General features: G+C 32.4%; 1 protein-coding gene across 2 annotated transcripts in view; it reads right to left on the bottom strand.

Annotated features, from left to right (window-relative positions):
* Ccdc171 (coiled-coil domain containing 171) overlaps nt 1–20,200 on the bottom strand; it is a 357,480-nt gene that overhangs the window by 191,361 nt on the left and 145,919 nt on the right. Inside the window, exons 11-15 of one of the 2 annotated variants that reach the window (XM_026398594.2) lie at nt 19,769–19,875; nt 17,939–18,028; nt 16,752–16,952; nt 13,580–13,747; nt 11,909–12,097 (exon numbers count right to left, since the gene is read on the bottom strand). In XM_026398594.2, the coding sequence (XP_026254379.2) occupies nt 11,909–12,097; nt 13,580–13,747; nt 16,752–16,952; nt 17,939–18,028; nt 19,769–19,875 (755 nt within the window). The remainder of the gene's footprint in view (nt 1–11,908; nt 12,098–13,579; nt 13,748–16,751; nt 16,953–17,938; nt 18,029–19,768; nt 19,876–20,200) is intronic. The other variant, XM_077797862.1, reaches the window with a different exon arrangement.

Raw genomic sequence — 20,200 nt, 5'->3', positions numbered from 1 at the left:
TACTGACTCTCAACAGGGCCATCAATAACTATATTTTAATCACAAGAAAACAAACTGGCTCTCTATGAAATCTTACATGTAATGATTAAGGTATTTCTAAGGTAGAGAGCAATTTTGTTTGTTTGTTTACTTATTTATTTACTTACTTTTTATTTATACATACCAGGGATTGAACCCACAGTGCTTAACCACTGAACCATATCCCCAGTCCATTTTCTTTTTTTCTTTTGAGACAGGGTCGTGCTAAGTTGCTCAGGGTCTCACTAAGTTGCTGAAGCTGGCTTTGAACTTTCGATCCTCCTGCCTCAACCTTCCAAGCTGCTGGGAATACAGGCATATGCCACTGCACCCAGCAAGAGCAAATTTAAAAGATAAAAGATCCCAGTTTCTTTTATTGTTCATTTATCATTCAATAAACATTACTGATCACTAATCATTATTGATTACTAAATTCCATGTTCAGGAAAACAGACAAGTAGGTCAATTATTATGTTATAATGTTATGTTAGAGAGATGCTGGATTGCCAGAGGATCATCAAAGGGAGCTTAACAAAAATGATGCTGACAGGCTTTGGGAGGGATAGGACAATTAAAGGACAAGTGGGAATGAGGTACGTAATAAAAATAACAACAAAAACGCCAATTCCTCTAATTAGGAAGCTAGGCAATAACTATTCTTTAACAATCTAATCTAACCCTTGCAAACTACAATGACTTAACAGCTTCAACTGGATTTTTATTTGCCCAGTGAGCTGCCACACATTTAGCCATGGACCTATTTCTTTTGAAAAGCAGACTGAGGGAGTTCAGTTTTAATAAGGTAGTCATTTGGATAAATAAATATTATACCCTGCAACTGTATGAGAAAGTGAAGTGCTGTCTTCATTAGGAAAGAATCCTTTGGATACATTAAGGAAACTATCTTTGTATTATTTGATTAGACTTTACTATACATAAAACTTAATGTGAAACTTTGTAAGAGATACGTCATGAGTGTGTCTGGTTCCAGAGTTACCCACTGAAAACCTAAAAGAAACAAAAGGCTAAAACTGACATTAGCAGGAAGATCTCAAAGGAGATCAACTTAGGGGAAACCATAAAAACTCTTGATCACTCCACAAAATTTGGGTGTCAAAGGCTATTATCAATAATGCTAACAGGTAGTAGTCAAAATGTTTCAAACTTGTAGAAAAATACTGGTGAGGAAAATAAATCCAAATAAATAAGGTTTCCCTAAGGTGGAAAGTGGACAGAAGCACTCCTTACAAGCATAGTTCTCAAGATAAAAGAGTATGGGAAGTACATAAGAAGTTGCTCTCTGAACACTTCAGCTTCTTGGATGCTTTCCCCTGAGCAGAGAGAAAACTGTATTTTAGACATGGTTTTCATGTTTCTATACTATACCTTAATTGCTTTACTTATTCCAACTCTTGTCTAATACCTAATCCAGCTACACCAGGGGTGGTACTATAAGAAATGGAGAAATAGAGGCATTATAACTTGCCCCCAACCACATCTCCACTGATGGCCAAGCTATGGTAGCAGTAGTCTAGCAATAGAACTATGTTCCAGAGCTCCAGGCAAATGCCACTAGCAAAGTAAGTAATGCTCCAGAAGGAACTTTTTAAAGGAGGAAGAAAGTCTGAGAAACAATAGCGAGGTGAATTGCTTGGAAGCAGATGTGAAGACAACCCTCTTAAGGGTTTTCTTAAAGGCAACCTTTAAGGAAAAAAACATAACACTCAGGGTGTAGCTAGATAAAAAAGAAAGAAAAGCATTTAAAAGTAAGAGCCAGAAAACAGGATAATGTTCTAAAGAAGTACAAATAATTCAGAATGCCTGAAGAAAAAAGGGGATGATAGAAACTTGAGAAGTAGGTAGATAACAGAGAATTGAGAGACCTAAGTACTAAGCTGAGGAATTTAACTTTATGTGAAAACTATAAAAAGACAAAAAATCCTGGAACAGTACTATACTTGGCAAATGAATGTAAGAATTGGAAATACTGACAGAGTCTTCTAGGAGTAGTAGAGTTTCCGGGCATGTAGGTAGAATGTGGAAAGCAAATGGAATCACAAAGGTTAATTCCTTAGTCTCTCCAAAATCGATTCCACCTGTTCAATTAAAGGAAAACTATAGAAAACCTAAAGATAAAAGAAGCAGACTAATAATAGTTGAGTAAGTGGAAATAAAATTGAACCTCTGTGTCTCAGGCAGAGGTGTGTTTTCAATAAACAACATTTTTTGAACCAAAAAAATCTTTGAAAGAATGGTTTTGCTAATGATATTTATATATTTCAAAACAATATACAAAGTCATTAGTCAAAATAAAATGGATTGTTGAAGAAAAGCTAAAAGTAGGCCCCTTATGGCAAAGACTAAGTTTATTTTAACACATGACAGATCTCAAACTCCTTCACAATATACAGTTAGTCACTTTCAACTAGACTCTGAGGTTGATAGTTTTACAGATAATGAAACTGAGGTTTAGTGAGGTTAAATAATTTGCCCAAGGTTCCTTCATCTGGGTTTACCTAATCCTTTTAGCTAACCTTGATGTCTTTACTCACCAAGGTTTTCCCCTTCAGCCACACGTCACATGCCTTCCCCATAAAGACTTCACCTTTTCCCGCTATCCTCAATTTGATGAAAAAGGAGAGGTTAGTCTGCTTTTCTACCATCCAGACGTTAGTATTACTACTTCTTTTCACAATTTAACAGGATCTCTAGCACCCCCAGGCCCTTTCCCTTCTTTTTTCCCTGTACTGTTCAAATTCTAACAATATTTCAGCTCTTATCTATTCTATGACACTTTCTACTACCATCATTCTCTCACAACTGATCTTGACTTTTGCTGAACTAAATTAAAAATCACTGAAAAATTTAATTCCTACACTGATACTTACAAATTTCATATATATATTTTCTCTCTCTCTCTCTCTCTCTCTCTCTCTCTCTCTCTCTCTCTCTCTCTCTCAAATACAATAGATTGCTAGTTCCTAGAGGGCAGGAATTATTTACTATGGAGTCTGTCATCATGCTCTAAACCCCATAGGTATTTAGTAAATATTGAATGAATAAAATAACTCTTTATAAAATCATCCCTAGGGGCTAGGGTTATGGCTCAGTGGTAAAGCACTTGCCTAGCATGTGTGAGGCCCTGGGTTCAATTCTCAGCATCACATATAAATAAATAAAATTAAGGTCCATCAACAACTAAAAAATTTTTTTTCAAAAATTATCCTACTGTTTAGCACACACAGTTTTGCCCATAATAAGCACTGAATAATACCTAATGAAAGAAAAAAGCTTTACGATGTAAAGAAAAGTATATTTAAAAAGATAGTTACAAATATAATTTGGAACTTGTCAGCATGTCAAAATTCTATTTTAAATTAATTGTGACTTTCCACAGGGACTTTCAGAGGTATTGCATTATTTACTGTGAATTATTCTTGAAGAACAAAGCCTGTTTGATGGTGAAGCTGGAAACCACTATAGAGTAAATTTGCCTTAAAAAAAAAAAATCCAGTGTTCTCCACCCAAGGAGATTAAAGGACAATATTTTTAAGCAAACATAAGGAACATCACTTTCATATGGCACAAAAGCATTCCAAGTACTGAAATAACCTGTTTCTTAGTGTGTTTAATATCAAAAAATAATATTCTCAAATTCCTCCCTCAAAAAAGCATTCTTATCTTGAAAATTTTTTAACTTAAAAAAGAATAGGATATCTGAATATCTTTTACACAGATCTTTTTAGTATATCAAAAATACTATATATAATTTCACTAGTTTTTCTTTTCTTGCTTTTCTTCAAAGTGCATCCAAAATGATGCTTCTTTCCTTAGTGAAACACCTACCCTACCTCCTGAAATACAACCTTTCAGGGACACCTAATTTGCTTCCAGAATTCCATAAACTTTTGACACTTTGGGCCCAAAATTAAAACACTTCCCTAGAAGTAAAATTCTTTTTTTAATTACTCAACTTTTAGTTCTTGTTCTTCAATTTGACACAAATTGCAAACCGGACATGCAATGACACACAAACATCAAAGAATTTCATTTAAAATGTCTTATTTGTACAAATTATTTGTCTTTTATGTAATGGCAATATTGAAAAATATAACAAACACATATTCACCTATTTTTCCTCTGATGTGAATGTTTCTCTGTTAAAAATAAAGAACATCTTGTAGAGAAGCCAGAACCCTTATACATTGCTGATGAGAATGCGAAATGGTACAGCCACTTGCAAGAACAGTTTGGCAGTTTCTCAAAAAGTTAAACATAAAATTATCATAAGATCTAGTCATCATCTATGTAGATACACACTATATATGTGATTATTTGTACATACCCACATATACAAACACACACATATATACAAACTCTGTAGTGATTATTTAACTTAACACTATTTTTATTATGTAAATTTTAGCAGGTCAAAATATATGTGCTAAAAATGATATGTGCCTGCTTTTAATCTTATTTCTAATACAATACAAATTATAAATTTCCTTTGAATAAGCCATACCCCAGAAAATCAGTTTTCTTTATCATTAGACAGAATAAAAGTATCGGTCCAGGAAAGATGTTTGATTTGTGGACTGTTATATTACCTAAGACTACTTGGAAGGTTGGCAGTATTATCTCTGAATTCTGAACCATCCCATGTCTTCCCATCCATGTTTCAGATCCTGGAGAGGACATGGGTTGGCTCAAAACTCCTCCATGAAGCCTTCTCAAACTTTGACAACTTCCTCATCTAAATTTATAGCATTCTTTTGGCATTTAATTATGCACAGCCTTCCGGTAAACTTTATATCATATAATTGCTAATGTGCCTCTGCAACTAAATATTACACTTATTGAAGAAAGAACTATGTATTATACCTTTTTGCTTGTATCAAAATATGAAACACAAAGTCCTATAGATGACATATAACATTTTTAATTAACAATAATTAAAGAATTGTTTTAATATTCTTACCATGGTAGATAATTTAAAGTAGACATACTGTACTAAAATTTCAGTTTCTCAGGAAAAAACTAAGAAATACAAATTTGTGTGGATGACTAACAATGTGGAACTACTTAGTTTTTTCATACATTATTATCATGTTTAATTATTAGTTAATCAATAATCACTTGGAGGCATGGAGTTGTGGCTCAATGGTAGAGTGCTTGCCTCGCACTGGGTTCCATTCTCAGCACCACATAAAAACAAATAAATAAAACAAAGATATTGTGTCTACCTACAACTAAAAAAATATTTTTAAAAAAATCATTTGGGCTGGGGTTGTGGCTCAGCAGTAGAGCGCTGGCCTAAAACATAGGAGGTGCTGAATTTGATCCTCAGCACCACATTATAAATAAATAAATAGTATTCTGTCCAACTACAATTTATATATTTATATATTTTTTATTTATTTTAAAGAGTTACTTAGAAATATGAGTTAAAGGAATAAGAAAATGAAATATCATTAGACCTATTATCAGATATTCCATTAAATTCAAACATATATTTCTAAAAGAAATAGTGCTACAGTGCAATACAAAAAAATGATTAGAAGTTAAAGATGGTGATAATGTATTAAAGTAGTCCATACATTCACTTTGTAATTTCTAAATGCCAAACAATGTGCTCAACATTTAACATTGGTTATCACCATTCTAATGCAGTCCCTAGAACTTCCTTGCTACACAGCCTTGTTACCAGTTGTCTGAACCATAGTTTCCTCACTTGTGAAATAGAAATGATGCTTAAATGACCTATCTCCTATGGCTGTGGTAGGGCTTAAGAAATAAGTTATGTGAAAGCATTGAAAAGTCTATTGAACATTATGCAAACTCAACTGACAGCATCAGATTAACAAAAACAATGTCTAAGACAAGTATGTGAAAATTACAAGATTTTTCCAAACTTTCATTAGAGGTACTTACTCACACCAACTCAGTTCATCATAATTTCCTATGCATACAACTGTACCTAACTCTCTGTGAAGCAGCATGTGTAACTTAAGGAACAATAAACCTCAACAATATCAACAACTTCCACTTTAACCTCTGAATATTTTTTAGAATTCAATTAAACGGGAAAACGTTCCAACCTCTAATAACTTTTAAATTACTAAGCCAGATTTCTTGCCAAATTCACTCTCAATAACAACATAAATACAATGCAATGTAATATGATAAACCTGAGTTTCTTTCCTTTTTTATCTCCATTATAAACTCATTTGATTTTACAAAAAAGGTCAAGTAAAGCTAAAGGGTTTACAATAAACATTACATCGTGTTACTCTTACTTAACTGATAGTGAAAACCCTTTACTTCTAGAAGGAAATTCTTGTTCTAATAATTTATTCTTCAGATAGAAAAATGACAACATAAATACTAACATGACAAAAGCAAAGTTAGTAAATGGAACGGAATGTGGCATTTGGCCCAGATGTTTCAATAAGCATAGACACTTAAGATGTATTTACATGATGACTCAACTGCATCTAAATTCAAGAATTACCCTACCATGTGGCTGGCAAACTTGACCTAAGTAAAAACATGCTGTGATACAAAAAAAAAAAAAAAAAGGTTATTTTACAAGTTTCATTTATCTAATAGCATTTAACTGTTTAAAAAACTTTTTTATTCAAAAATTTTACATGTAACTTCATTACCTTTTTTTTCAAATAAAAGTAATTCAAATCCAAATATTGTTTTTTTTATTATTTAAGCATCTGTCTTTCACTGATTTCCTTACAATAACCAACCATTAGATTCAGGAGTGTACAAGTCAGTCATTTGTTTTCCAGCAGATGGCCTCTACTAATGGCTATGTTCATTCTGACATCAAACATCCCTACAACCCACAATCCTATGAAATATCTATGGGTTTTTCCCACTCATGTTCTTATCAATATAATCTTTAAGTACATTAAGTAATATAAAATGAAATTATTTTACTTCCATTGCAGGTTTTTTGAGATCAGATCTATAGAATTAATTATAAAAAATTTCTGAAATAAAATTTATAAGTCTTATAATATCCATTATAATACCACTTTACCAAATATAAAACCAAAATGAATGCTGCTGTGTATTCCATTATATTTGATGAAAATTCAAATATGTGCATAATAAAGAGTATATGCCACATTAATGCCCTTTGAGTGAATAATAAAAATCATGGCTTTAATTTACAGTCACATGAATCAAAACCTATAGTGTAACAAGTTCTTCAAATTAAAGTCTTCAATAAATAGAACTTCTCCTAAGACATTAGCATTTATGATGATAGATTGATTCCCTTACTTCAAAAGTGAATTGCTACAGCTTCCTACAAATCCAGAGTAAAATAAATGTGTTCAAGACACTTATAGGAAAAGGAGAAAGTTAGAAGACTCATACTACCTGAATTAAGGACTTAAAAAAGGCTACATTAATTCAACCAGTATTGAAAAAAGGACAGGCATATAAGTAAACTTCATTACAGAAAGGCCAGTCTTTTTAACAAATGGTACTGGGAAAACTAGACATCCACACACCCACCCCAAAAAAGTCACCTCAATGTAAATCTCAGATATTTACAAAAGTTAACCTGAAATTGATCATGGGCCTAGATATAAAATCTGAAACTATAAAATGGCAAGAAGAAAAAATAGTAAAATAACTAATGACCATGTACTTAGGCAAAGAATTCTTACATGCAACACCAAGAACAACCTATAAAAGGAAATGTTAAAAAGATGGTCATCTGTTTTATCAAAGCTGAAATGTTCCTTTGCTCTACAAAAGTACTACTAAAAAGATGGCAGAAAATATTAGCAAATAGCATATCTGACAAATGGCAAATTCAAAATATACAAACAATCCTCAATATTCAGCAATAAGAGAACAAAAATACAACTAAAAATAGGGCAAAAGATGTAATCAGATAATTCATCAAAGAATACACACAACAAATAAGCATATAAATAAGTGTTCAATTTTTTTAACTCATTACAGAAAATGTAAATGAAAACACCAATGACATTCCACTATACACCTATTAGAATGACTAAAATTTAAAATGAAAACACATGCTGGCACAGATGCAGAGCAAACAGAACTCTTACACTGATAGGGAGAATTCAAGATGTTACAGCCACTTTGGAAAACCATTTGACAGTTTAAGTTAAATATACACTTACCCATTCACAAAAGAGAAATGAAAAACTTAGGATCACATAAAAAACTCCTCATGACTATTTAATGCATCTTTAGTCATAATTGCCCCCCAAGTTTAAAACAACCCAAAGATCTATCAAGTATACTTCTGGATAAACAGTTGTACAGGTATACAACAGAATATTACCCAGAAATAAAAAGGAATTAACTACTGATACATGCAGAACATAAATAAATCCCCAATATATCTTTCTTTCTTCTTTCCTTTCTTTCTCCCTCCCTTCCTTTCTTTACCGAACTGGGAATTGAACCCAGAGGTGTTCTCACTAACTTCCCCAGGCTGACCTCAAACTTTCAATTCTCTTGCTACAGCCTTTCAAGTAGCTGGGATTACAGGAGGACACCACCATGCCCAGCCAAATATATTTTTTTAAGTAAAAGAAGCCTGACTCCAAAGGCTTTTTTTTTTTAGATGGTAGTGCTGGGGATTGAACCCAAGGCTTTGGGCATGCAAAATAAGCACTCTACTGACTGAGCTATATCCTCAGCCCTCCAAAGGCTATTTTTTATTCCATTTATGTAACATTCTAGAAAGGGTACAACTCTATAGATACACACACACACACAAAAAAAAAAAACTATGATTCCCATACATGGTCAACTGTTTTTTCACAAATATACTATGGCTATTCCATGAAGAAAGGAAAGTGTTGAACTAATTATGTGAGAACAATAAGTGTAGAGGAAAAACAAACCTTAGCCTGTACCTAAGATCACACACTCCAATTGCAATTGACCACTAACTTACATATAAAAATTAACACCATAAAACTTCTACAGGAAAACCTTGCAGTACTAAAAATTTATGGAGCACATAAAAATAACCAAAATAGAAAACTACATATAAGCTTGACTTTGTCAAAATTTTAAAATTTGTGATTATCAAAAGAAACATTAAAATGAAAAGATGAATGAGAGATAGGGAAAAAATACCTAGGAAACACATACAGATCCTCCTAAACTTATGATGGGGTTATGTCCCAATAAATTGAAAATGCATTTATTACAACTGAACTATGAAGTATCATAGCTTAGCAACACAGTACACTATTATTTACCCAGTAATCATGCCTGGGAATGACACTTTGCTGCCACTGTCCAAATAAGAGTGTACCATACTGCATCTCACTAGCCCAGGAGCAGATCAAAACTCTACTGAATGCAAAAAAACACAAAACTCTACTGAATGCATGTCACTTTCACATCATCATAAATTCAAAAATTCATAAGTAAAACCATAACTTGAGGACCATCCACATACAACAAAGGGTATGTACACAGGATATATAAAGAACTCTTTCAATTCAATAATAAGATATAAACATCTCAACCTTTTAAATGGACACACACCTGAAGAAATGTTTGATAAATTAAGATATGAAAATCGCAAGAAAGTGTATGAAAAGTTAATCACCAAGAAAATGTAAATTAAAAACATAATGAAATGGTTTTTTTTTTTTTTTTTGGTACCACAGATTGAACCTAGAGGTGCTTAACCACTGAGCCACATTCCCCAAGGTTTTTGGTTGCCATTTTAAAACTACTACAATGCCTAAACTAAAAGACAAAACTAAATGCTGCAGTAGATGCAAAACAATGGAAACTCTCATATGTTGCCAATGGGAATATGAAGCAACATAAGCATTTCGAAAAAAAATTTTGGGCAATTTTTGATAAAAATACTCCTACCTCATGACCTGATAATTGTATTCTTAGTTAACCAAGAAAAATGAAAACGTATGTTGATAAAAGACTTGTATAAGCCAGGCATGGTGGCACACACCTGTAATCCCAACAATTCAAAGGATCACAAGTTCAAAGCCAGCCTCAACAATTTAGCAAGACCCTGTCTTAAAATAAAAAGAATCAGGGATGTGGCTCAGTGGTTAAGCACCCCTGAGGTCAATTCCTAATACCAAAAAAAAAAAACTTGCATAACAATGTTTGTAGCAAGTTTATTTATAAAGCCAAAAATTGAAAAGAACTCAAATATGTATCAATTCACATTCAATCAAATTGTGAGGTAGTGGGGCTCAGAATAGCTCAGTATTTGAGCACTTGCCTAGCATGTATAAGGCTCTGGGTTCAATACTCAGCATTAAAAAAAATGCAGTGTATCTGTAAAATCAAATACTACCCAGTTATAAAGAAAACTGAAACTACTGATACAACATGAATAACATTATACTCAAAACCTTAATATTGAGTGAAATATGCCAATGACCAAAGACTAAATATTGAATTATTTCATTTATATGCAATTCAAAAACTACTGAAACTAACCCATGATGACAGGCATCAGAGCAATGGTTGCCTATGAAGACTTGGAGACAACACAAAAGAATTTTTTGGAGTAATGAAAAAGTTTCAAGTCTTAAGTAGGGTAATGACTACACGAGTCTTTAATCAAAACATCAAATTACATACTTAAGATCCATGTGCTTTATATGAATACACAACCAGTGAAACTCCATAACATGTACTTGTATGATATGTCAAAATACATTCTACTGTCTTCTATAACTAAAAAGAACAAATAGAAAAAAAAGAAAGAAAAATCCATGTACTTCACTGTATTTCAATGTTATCTCCAAAAAATAAATTGTTGGGTCTTTTATAGACAACACATCATATAATGGTCTGCACACAATGAATAAATTACTATTTTTATAAAGCATATTTATTGATTCATTCAAACTCAAATAGAAAGGTCTAAGTTTATATGGAGTCCTTAAGTTTGAGAAAACAGAGTAGTTTGATTTCAAGCACTATGAAACCAATTATTGGCAAATAAAAACTAAATACATACATAAATAAATATACATCTGTGTATATATGTGTGTGTACATGAGTAGATGGAATTTTTTTTAAAGTAAGACTTGCCAGTGCAACCCTGAATGAACAAAATTAAGACATTAAATACCAAATGAGTCATGGGAAGAATCACAACCTTCTGGCTCCTAAGTAACCTATCATGGAAACAGAAGTGGCCTATTAATAAATATATTACCAAAAATATAAATATATACACAATTATCATTTTATTCATGATGAGTGGAAATGATAGTTAACAATATAAGTAATGTTAACAATAACTTATATGGGAAAAACATGGTTAACAATCTATAACTTCTATTCTCTGCCAAATCCAACACAGAAGATACATTTCAAAGTCAATTTTCTTGCAACAGTGCCTATAATTGTAACCCTAGCTCTTGTATAATGTTATTAGATATAACAAATAACATTGCCAAATGAATAAAATGATAGTTCTCGTGGAAACCCCCATAAATGGAGTAAACTGGATAAAAGGATAATTACATTAATACTGACAATATTTAACAAATCTCCTAACCTTTTATTTTTAAAATAAAAGATATACAATTTTATCATTTAATTGAACAGTACATTCTGAGATATTTTAACCAAAAATTTATCTTTCCAAATTTAAATAAAGACAATCTTAAGACACACACAAAACACCTATCTGTGGGTTTGTACATGTTTACATGATCATATGATGTGTGTGTGTGTGTGTGTGTGTGTGTGTGTGTGCCTAAACAAATTCTGTGGGGTTCTCATAAAGTTTCAAACTGATTTATAGTTGGTATGAAAAACATGTGAAGTGACCAAACTGAGTAATCCATTTTTTAAAGCTTTTTGAATAGTAGCATACCTGTGCCCTCTTCTGTACCTCGAGGAGAAGTTCAGAATACTGCAGTTCCAGTTCCTTCTTTTGTTTGTGCCAGCAGCTCTCTTGGGCTTTGATCTGTTCTGCCACTTTGTTAAAGGTGTCTTCCTGAGTCTGTTGAAGTTCTCTCATTGTGTCAGATTTATTTTTACAGATATACTCTAGATGGCTTATCTATAAGAAGAAATGAAACAGAGTGAGTCATACTAACAAATCACTTCCACCACAAAAACACTCCATATTTTCTACTATATTTTATTTGTTAATATCATCTGAAATTTTTAAGTTAAAATGTAAATATACTAATAGGAATTATCATATTTTTGCAGAAAATTGTAACATTTTTAGACTTAGACAATAAATTTTTATTCTTTTCTTTATGATAAATTTATTCATTCTATAAATCAATTTTAATGAGATGATTAAGAAGCTATTCTTACTTCAGGAACCAGAATTCCAGCTATTCAGATATCTCAATGGGAAAGGAAGAATTCAAAAGAGAATTACAAATCTGCAAACATTTTACACATTATAAAGCTAAATATTCCAACCATTTATTTTAACAAACACTGAAAAGAAAAATATTATCTTCTAAAGTTTATGACAATTAATGATGTTCTGTGAAAAATTTAACCATTACCATCTCAGAGGGTTAAAACACACTCATTTTAATTATCAGTAATTTTAAACCAATTATATATACATTTTCAATCACAAACAGCATCTGTGCTTCTTACAATTTAGTCTCTCATTTCTCAGTACTTCTCAATAGGATCAAGGTAAAATGTTCAACAATAAGAAGTCTCATCCTGAAATTGGGCTGTTTTATTAGTTCAGAGATTTTTTTTAAAACTTACAAAACAGTTTTTCCCTTCCTATCTCTTAAGAGCAAATGTCATTTTAACTAAGACTGAGAAACGACCACATAAACACAGTTCTAACCAGTTCAACAGACTCAGGATAAGAAACAATACCTTCAACATTGACATATGTTGATCTTCTAAGCCATTTAAAATTTCTGTAACCAAAAGCAGGATTTTTCTTTATTGGAAAAATTCCTAGGCTTGTGAAATGGTAAAGTGACCATAAAAGTTTACTGTTTTGTTCTACAAAATATACATCTTACCTTCTAAAGCATGGATTGGGTTTTCTCATATACAGGTTGTTGTGTTTCAAAAAATAAGTCATAAGCACAGAATTTAAAATTTTCTAAGTGCTTTTAAAATAACACCTCATATTTTCTAAGCAAAGAATTTTAAGATTATGTTTTTGAATAACTGTATCCTGTTTCTATTTTATGCTAACATAAAGAGTTGGTTTATTAATGTAAATGACTAAGTTCTTTGAATTGCTTCATCAGTAAGATTAATTTATTTTCTTTTAATTAGGTCCCTGTGGCTAATACTGGCTAGTAGTATTAGCATGTCCTGCTCAGAAAGTGGAGCTTAGAGACTTCATACAGACTTCAGTCACATTTACATGCCCACAGCAATGGCATCAAACTGAGTTGTAGACAAGCCATAATTAATGGTATTGAATTATTAACATCCAAATTCTTTTTGAAATAAGATGAATGTCAGCCCCTCTTAATGATACTGTGATGTGGACAAATGTCACTGAATTTAATAGAGGTATCTGGTGCCTGAGGACAGTTACCTTCTCATTAGCCCTGTTGAGGTCTGCAATGAGGGCATCAACATTCTCCTGCAAGATTGCACAAAGCTCAGACCAAGAGAATTTATCCAACATGCCTTCTGGTTGTTTTATGAGCACACAGCCTGCTACCAAGTGCTGATACAAGGTATGAAGAAAGGTTAGCTTCTCCTGCAAGAAAAAAGACAAATTAATTTGTTTGTAAACATTATAAGAAGTAAGACAGGAAATACAAATAGTAAAGAATTTATTTTTAAAACTTTGAAATTAAAATACTCAAGTTTCAGATACTGTCCTTTAATGACTTTTTCACATTCAAACCAAGCATTGATAGACTACTTGGAATTGTTTATACTTGGTATTAAAAACCAAACTTTGTGTAGAAGCTAGAAGATCAGGGTTCAAACCCCAACTTTGCTGTTCATGAGAATGTGGTCTGAGTAGGCACCTTGTTCAGGTCTAAGCTCCCTTGATGTAACATGAGGTGTCCAGACTCATAATTTTTAAACCTTTCTAATTGGAAGTCAATATGGCAATTCTATAGTTTCATGCTTATATTTTCTAAAACATGTAAGTCAAACAATACAGAAAAGAGTGTTATTCAACTCTGATGAAGAAAAAGTTATACCAATATCTGTACTTTACATGTACACAATTACTTAGCTTTCTTCTTTCTCCAGAGAGTCCAGTTTCCTTACCACTTATAGGAAATCTATCCCAAGCCCCTTAGGCGAAGTAGACAATGATATAAAAGATATGGAAGAAGGCCTCATTTGTTTTTCCCACTTATAAGTTTATACAGTATGTGCCACACTGGGCATTTGTAGGTGTTTAAACATTACAGGCAAAAAAAAATGTGGATATAGCAGCCTAAGAAATATTCTCAAAAATGTCCAGTCAGAAATATGCTTTTTTAAAGATCTTTTAAAAGTATATTATTATTACAGTAACTAAACTATCTATTATGGAATGACCTAAAAATATTTACTGTGCTCTGAAATATGGATAAAGTTGATCCTATCTTGAACACACAAGAATTCACTACTATAGAGTCAAAAGGCCCTCTTTATAAGGTATTTCATCTATAGAGTCCCAAAGCATAGAACTCAAAGACAAGGTAATTGTGAAGTTGCAAAATGAATATTTTATATAGATAAGTTCCCTCGAGATGCTTTTATAGATCAGTAAGAAAACTTTTTTAAAAAGAAATTTGAAAGTAAAAAATTGAGAAGTCTGTCTTCTAGATTAAAAAAAAACTACAGCATATAAAAACGTGTTGGAATTAGAAATTGTAGAAATAGCTTTCCTGATTATTTCAAAATGTGTATCATCAAATCATTCTATATGCCACCTTGCTTTTTCCAAATAAAATAATTTTAAAACCAAAGATTTTAAAATGTAGTTACAACAACAAATTTGAGTCAAGAAATCAGAAAAAAAAAAGTTTTGTAAATGTGCTATGCATTACCTTTTTTTTTTTTTTTTTTGCAGTGCTAGAAATTGAACCCAAGACCTCACACATGCCAGGCAAGCGCTCTGCCACTGAACTGTGTCCCCAGATCTGCCCTGTCCTTTTAAAAAAGCAGTGAAAGATGATTTTTGCACTAGGTTGAAGTGAATAAATATATTCAAAACTATAAATACCCAAATGTAATATTCAGGCACTAAAATCTTTCTCCTCCACATTTTTGCCAAAGGATCACATTCATCCTCAAGAAAAATTCATTGTCACCATTATGTCCTTTTTGCTTGGGCTACGATAAACCGAGCATGATAATCATCCATTTGGCGTGCAAAGAAAATCACAAGATCAAAAATCAATTCACATGTGTTGAATCCAGCCACAACGCTGTAGACATGCTGACTTTACAATATAGTCAGGCTTCTAGTTTCCTTTACTGTAATCATTATCTGATGTGTAGAACAATTCCAACCCCTTCATGTGGACACAATTTAAATCCCAGACTGTAAGAAGAGTGGAAAGAATGTTTCCTTTTGCTCTCTTGGCATTCTTGTTCCTATTTGTTAGAGTAATGAACTCAATATGCAGGACAACTTTAGATAAACCAGTTCCACTAGCTACACTAGATCTATATCCCATGGGTTAAAGAAAATATAAGATAATAATTCCATTCACACCGGCTCATTCAGAATATGAAATTTTTATCATCATATTTTAAGAAGTCATTAATAAATACAATGGGCAGACAACTCTCCATTGCAAAGAAGTTTAAATTCTATGAAACTTTTATTTCCTAAATTTTTGTTAATACTCTATAATTATAAAGAGTAAGTTAGAGACAGTCTACTAACATAGATATTATTTCTGTTTTCCAAATAAGAAAACTAAGATTTAAAGAGACTAGGCTGTGTGGCTTGTCCACAGTTACATTGTTAGTAAACAGAAATATCAGAATTCAAGTTCAGGTCAAGTCTACCTGATTACAAAAATCATACTCTTTCTATCATACCGAGCTGCAGAACTTCTGAAGTAAAAAATAATTTTGTCATTGGCAAACGGGCAAACCTTAAAACGACAGTTAGGAACTTAGAGTCAAGGAAAATTAATGGTCCAAATTAATATAGTTCAGAGGGCTGAACTATATTACTTTTCTCACAAAACAGGATAACACCGGTGGAATGGAATAACTGAGTTTGCAGCTGTCATGAAAATTTCAAAATACTTAATCTCAGACTAATTCTTTTCTCTTTTTTTTTAGGACTTTTTTTTTCTTATGGTACTGGGGATTGAACCCAGGGGTACTTTACCACTGAGCTACATCTCACACCTTTGTATTTATTTATTTTTATTTGGGGACAGGTTCTCCCAAAATTGCTTAAAGCCTCATTAAGTTGCTGAGGCTGGCCTCAAACTTGTGATCCTCCTGCCTCAGCCTCATTGGGATTATAGGCATGCACCACCACGCCCAGTTCAGAACAATTTTTTTTAACTCTCTGGACATAATAACCTATTTATTTATTTATTTGGTGCCGAGGATCGAACCCAGTGCCTCACGCATGTTAAGCAAGTGCTCTACCATTGAGCCACAACCCCAGCCCTCAGAACAATTTTAATTAAAATTAGTAGTTACTTGGTGCATGTCGATGCATAAAAAATACAAAACTGAGATTAGTGAAAAGCCTTTTCAAGCCATCTTCCAGTTTCAGGTAATACCTCAGTGTCCTTATGGAATGCCTGGGAGAGTTTCTGCAGTTCACTTTCACACTGAGCTGCTCGCGCCTTTTCTTTTTCCCAACAGTGCAGCACATTTTGTAGCTCCATTTTCAAAGTGCTTATTAAAGCCTCTCGGTCTGCACATTTTGTGCGTAAATGACTTAATTCTTTATGAGCATCAGTGATTTTATCCTGAAGTTCCTGTCAGAGACATAAATAGACTATAGACCATACAAGAGAGAGTGGAGACAGCAGGCATACAAATACAAAATATGTGATGAAAACTTTCAAAGCTAATACAAAAGAATCAAGCACTTACTTGTAATGCTAAACACTAAGGTATTATACTATGTATATTTTCTATGTATAATATTTTAGCTCAACAGTTAGAAAATCGGTTATGTTTGAGCATTTACATAAAATGTTAATAAGATGGCTTATTCCAAAAGCTCTTTGAAGGGAGATTTACTTAAAACTCATAAAAAAATAACTTGGTGATTCAAAAAATTTTAATAACATTTTAAGTAATATTTTGAAAAATAAATCTTTTAACATTTAATATAAGAACATTTACTTTCCTCTGATATTCTATACTAATACAAATCTCAAATATGTGGCATAAAACCTTGCTGAACTATTATTCCTTAACTTTAACAAATTCTATTGAAGTGTGTCCATGACAAACTCAACATGAACCAATACAATAAAATTCCAACAAGACTCAGCAACTCAAATTTTGCAAATATATAGTACATAAAACAAGCACAGAAAATAAACTTTTTCTGGACCTTAGCCAGATGTGGCCTCAGCCCATTACCAGACACGATGTACTAAAAACAATGGTTCTGCCCTAAAATAAGGAAAAGTGACTCCAAATACAGATGTGTTTATGAAGAATATAATTAACATATACCTAAGGTAGGACATTAAATCTCAAATTATTTTTTGAATCTGTGGTATTATATCAGAGAAATTATTTTCCTTTTAACCAAAATAATTTCCAACCAAGTTTTCTTTAAAAGCAAAAAACGTTGTTGTTATTATGATCAACAAAAACTTTAAAATGTATCCAAATATACTTAAAACAAAGAAGATGTATTTTCAGATATCTCTTCTTTAAAGCAGTCCCTAAATAATTACATTTGCTTCTTAATACAAGAGGGAAAAGTTATTCTAAATCCTAATACCTTTATATTTTTAGTGTGAGATTCAATCTTCTGTTTGGTAAAATCAAGTTCATTAGATGTCTTTTCCTTAGCATCATTCACGCTGTTTATCTGATGAAAGAAAAGTAACTTTTTAACATTTTTCAAGGATGGGTAATTTAAAAGCTAACCTTTACGTGATTTTTATGCAATTACTAAACACAAAGTTTTTGATACTAATAAAGAGTCTTAACAATACCTCTTTTAGTTAAATGACATGTAGTTTCTGTCACAAGCTGAGATGGCTAAAAAGGAAAGTATTCAACCTTAAAATGTCAGTGATGTTATTATTGTATTTTCACTAGATGTCTGGATAAAGGATTTCATTCTTACTGTAAACAAATATAACTTTATTCTTAAAATCCTACTGGACCAAAATGCCAGAAGCAGTGGTATCTATAAAGAAAGAAAAAAGAACAGAGCAGAAGACTGTTTTTCTATACATCATGAGGGTATTCACTGGTCTCTCACTCCATATGACAACTTCAGGGTCGGTCACATGCAGTCCTACTGGGAAGGCCTGTGGCAGGTCATCAGTTGGTCCTGCACCGCTTGTGATTTATTTTCTTTGACAGTTCATTCTTCTTTCTGTCAGACTGCTCTTTTTGCTTTCTTTGCAGCCACCCCTTTGGTCTCCCCACTGCTGTCTCTGGCACTGGTTCACAACAAAGCACATTACTAAGCCAAAGCCTGCTGAGTCGACTTTTCAACTGTGCTGAGGATCATGTGACATTCATCCTCCCAAATAACAATTCGCTGTGGGTAATATGTTCCTAGTTACCCTGCAGCTTCCAGACCCAGGCCTCAGAAGAGTTTCATAAACTACTAACAATACAGGTTGTCTTGTCTCACTGGAAAAGACTTAGCAATATTTGCTCTTCATAGAAATTTAATTATTTCAATGGTCACTTTCTGATTTTCCTTTTGAACAATTATAAGAGTATTAAGTTGACTATTTTTCCTCCTTTGTTTACCTTAGCTAACTAAAATAAAATCAGCTACTACTAATACGTTAAATATAATGGCTTTATGGCCTTTGTATTACCTAAAAGAAAGAGAAAAACCACTAATTGTATGCTATGTTACTTGTCTTTGGTTGAACAATCTGTTGTTTTGCTAACTAATTGTATTTAATGTAATTACTTCATATGCTAATTTGACAAGATGTAACTAGACAAACTCTTCAATTTTTAAAGCATGAATTCATAAAACATTTTAATACCCAAGAAAATTATCAGCTCACACATTAAACAATACAAATGAGATGATAAATAGAAGCATGAGCTTTTTCAATCAGCAAACTAAAAGCTTCTAGGATACATCAAACAGATATTTGTTTTTAGCAACTTCTAACAACACTTTACTCCCTTTAGAGAATGAAAACTGCTTTCTTTTTTTTACATTTTCCATAATTTGTAGAATTCTTCAACTAAAATACTGACAAAACCTAAATTCCCACTACCTAGCTCACATATCATAAAATACATTACATTTAAATAAAACATATATTCACTTAAATAGCTTGCACAACTATTTTAGTAAATTAAAACAGATTATGAAGTCCAAGAAGTGGCAGAGTATTTATAACTTTGAAAATAATAGTTAGCCTGAAAAGTTACAAAAACATGAGTGAGACACTACACTTTAGGCCACACTTAAAGAAAGAGCACTGACAGACAATTTATTATTTTTTGTATCTGTGAAGCTGTCAATTCAACATTCCCAATCTTTTTGACCTTTGTAATAAGCAAGGGATATGTACTGGTATGGGCTGAAGGCTATATGTGTGGAGCCAAACAGTGCAAGTGTTACCTCATTAGATGCATCTTCCAGCTTGTTCTGGTAATCTGTCAAGGTACGCCTCAAAGTCTCAAGGACAACAGGGAAGCTGGGAGGTTTATCTTTGTCCTTGTGGATGCCTAGAGAAAAATATACCCTTAAAGTCACACAGGCACAAAAGCTAAGCAAACAGCAACAGAGATATTACAATTAGAGGTGAAAGATGTTATAAAACATTGAGTAGAATTTTATTCTCTAATATACTGCTGGATAGCCAAGTAGTAACAGTCTTTCTAAACAAGTGCTCAAACTGAAGTTAATAATATACCAAGTTCAAATTTATGGCTATTTTCTACCTTATCAACCCATATAATATTAGTTCTTTTTTTCTATATATCTCCTAATAGCAGTGCTCATATGTACCTGTTATCCAACAATTAAATGAATCTAGAGTACCATTGTTTT

This window comes from Urocitellus parryii, chromosome 4, assembly GCF_045843805.1.
Source record: "Urocitellus parryii isolate mUroPar1 chromosome 4, mUroPar1.hap1, whole genome shotgun sequence".
NCBI classification, from domain to species: Eukaryota; Metazoa; Chordata; class Mammalia; order Rodentia; family Sciuridae; genus Urocitellus; species Urocitellus parryii.
This window is presented reverse-complemented; position numbering and strand designations above follow the sequence as displayed.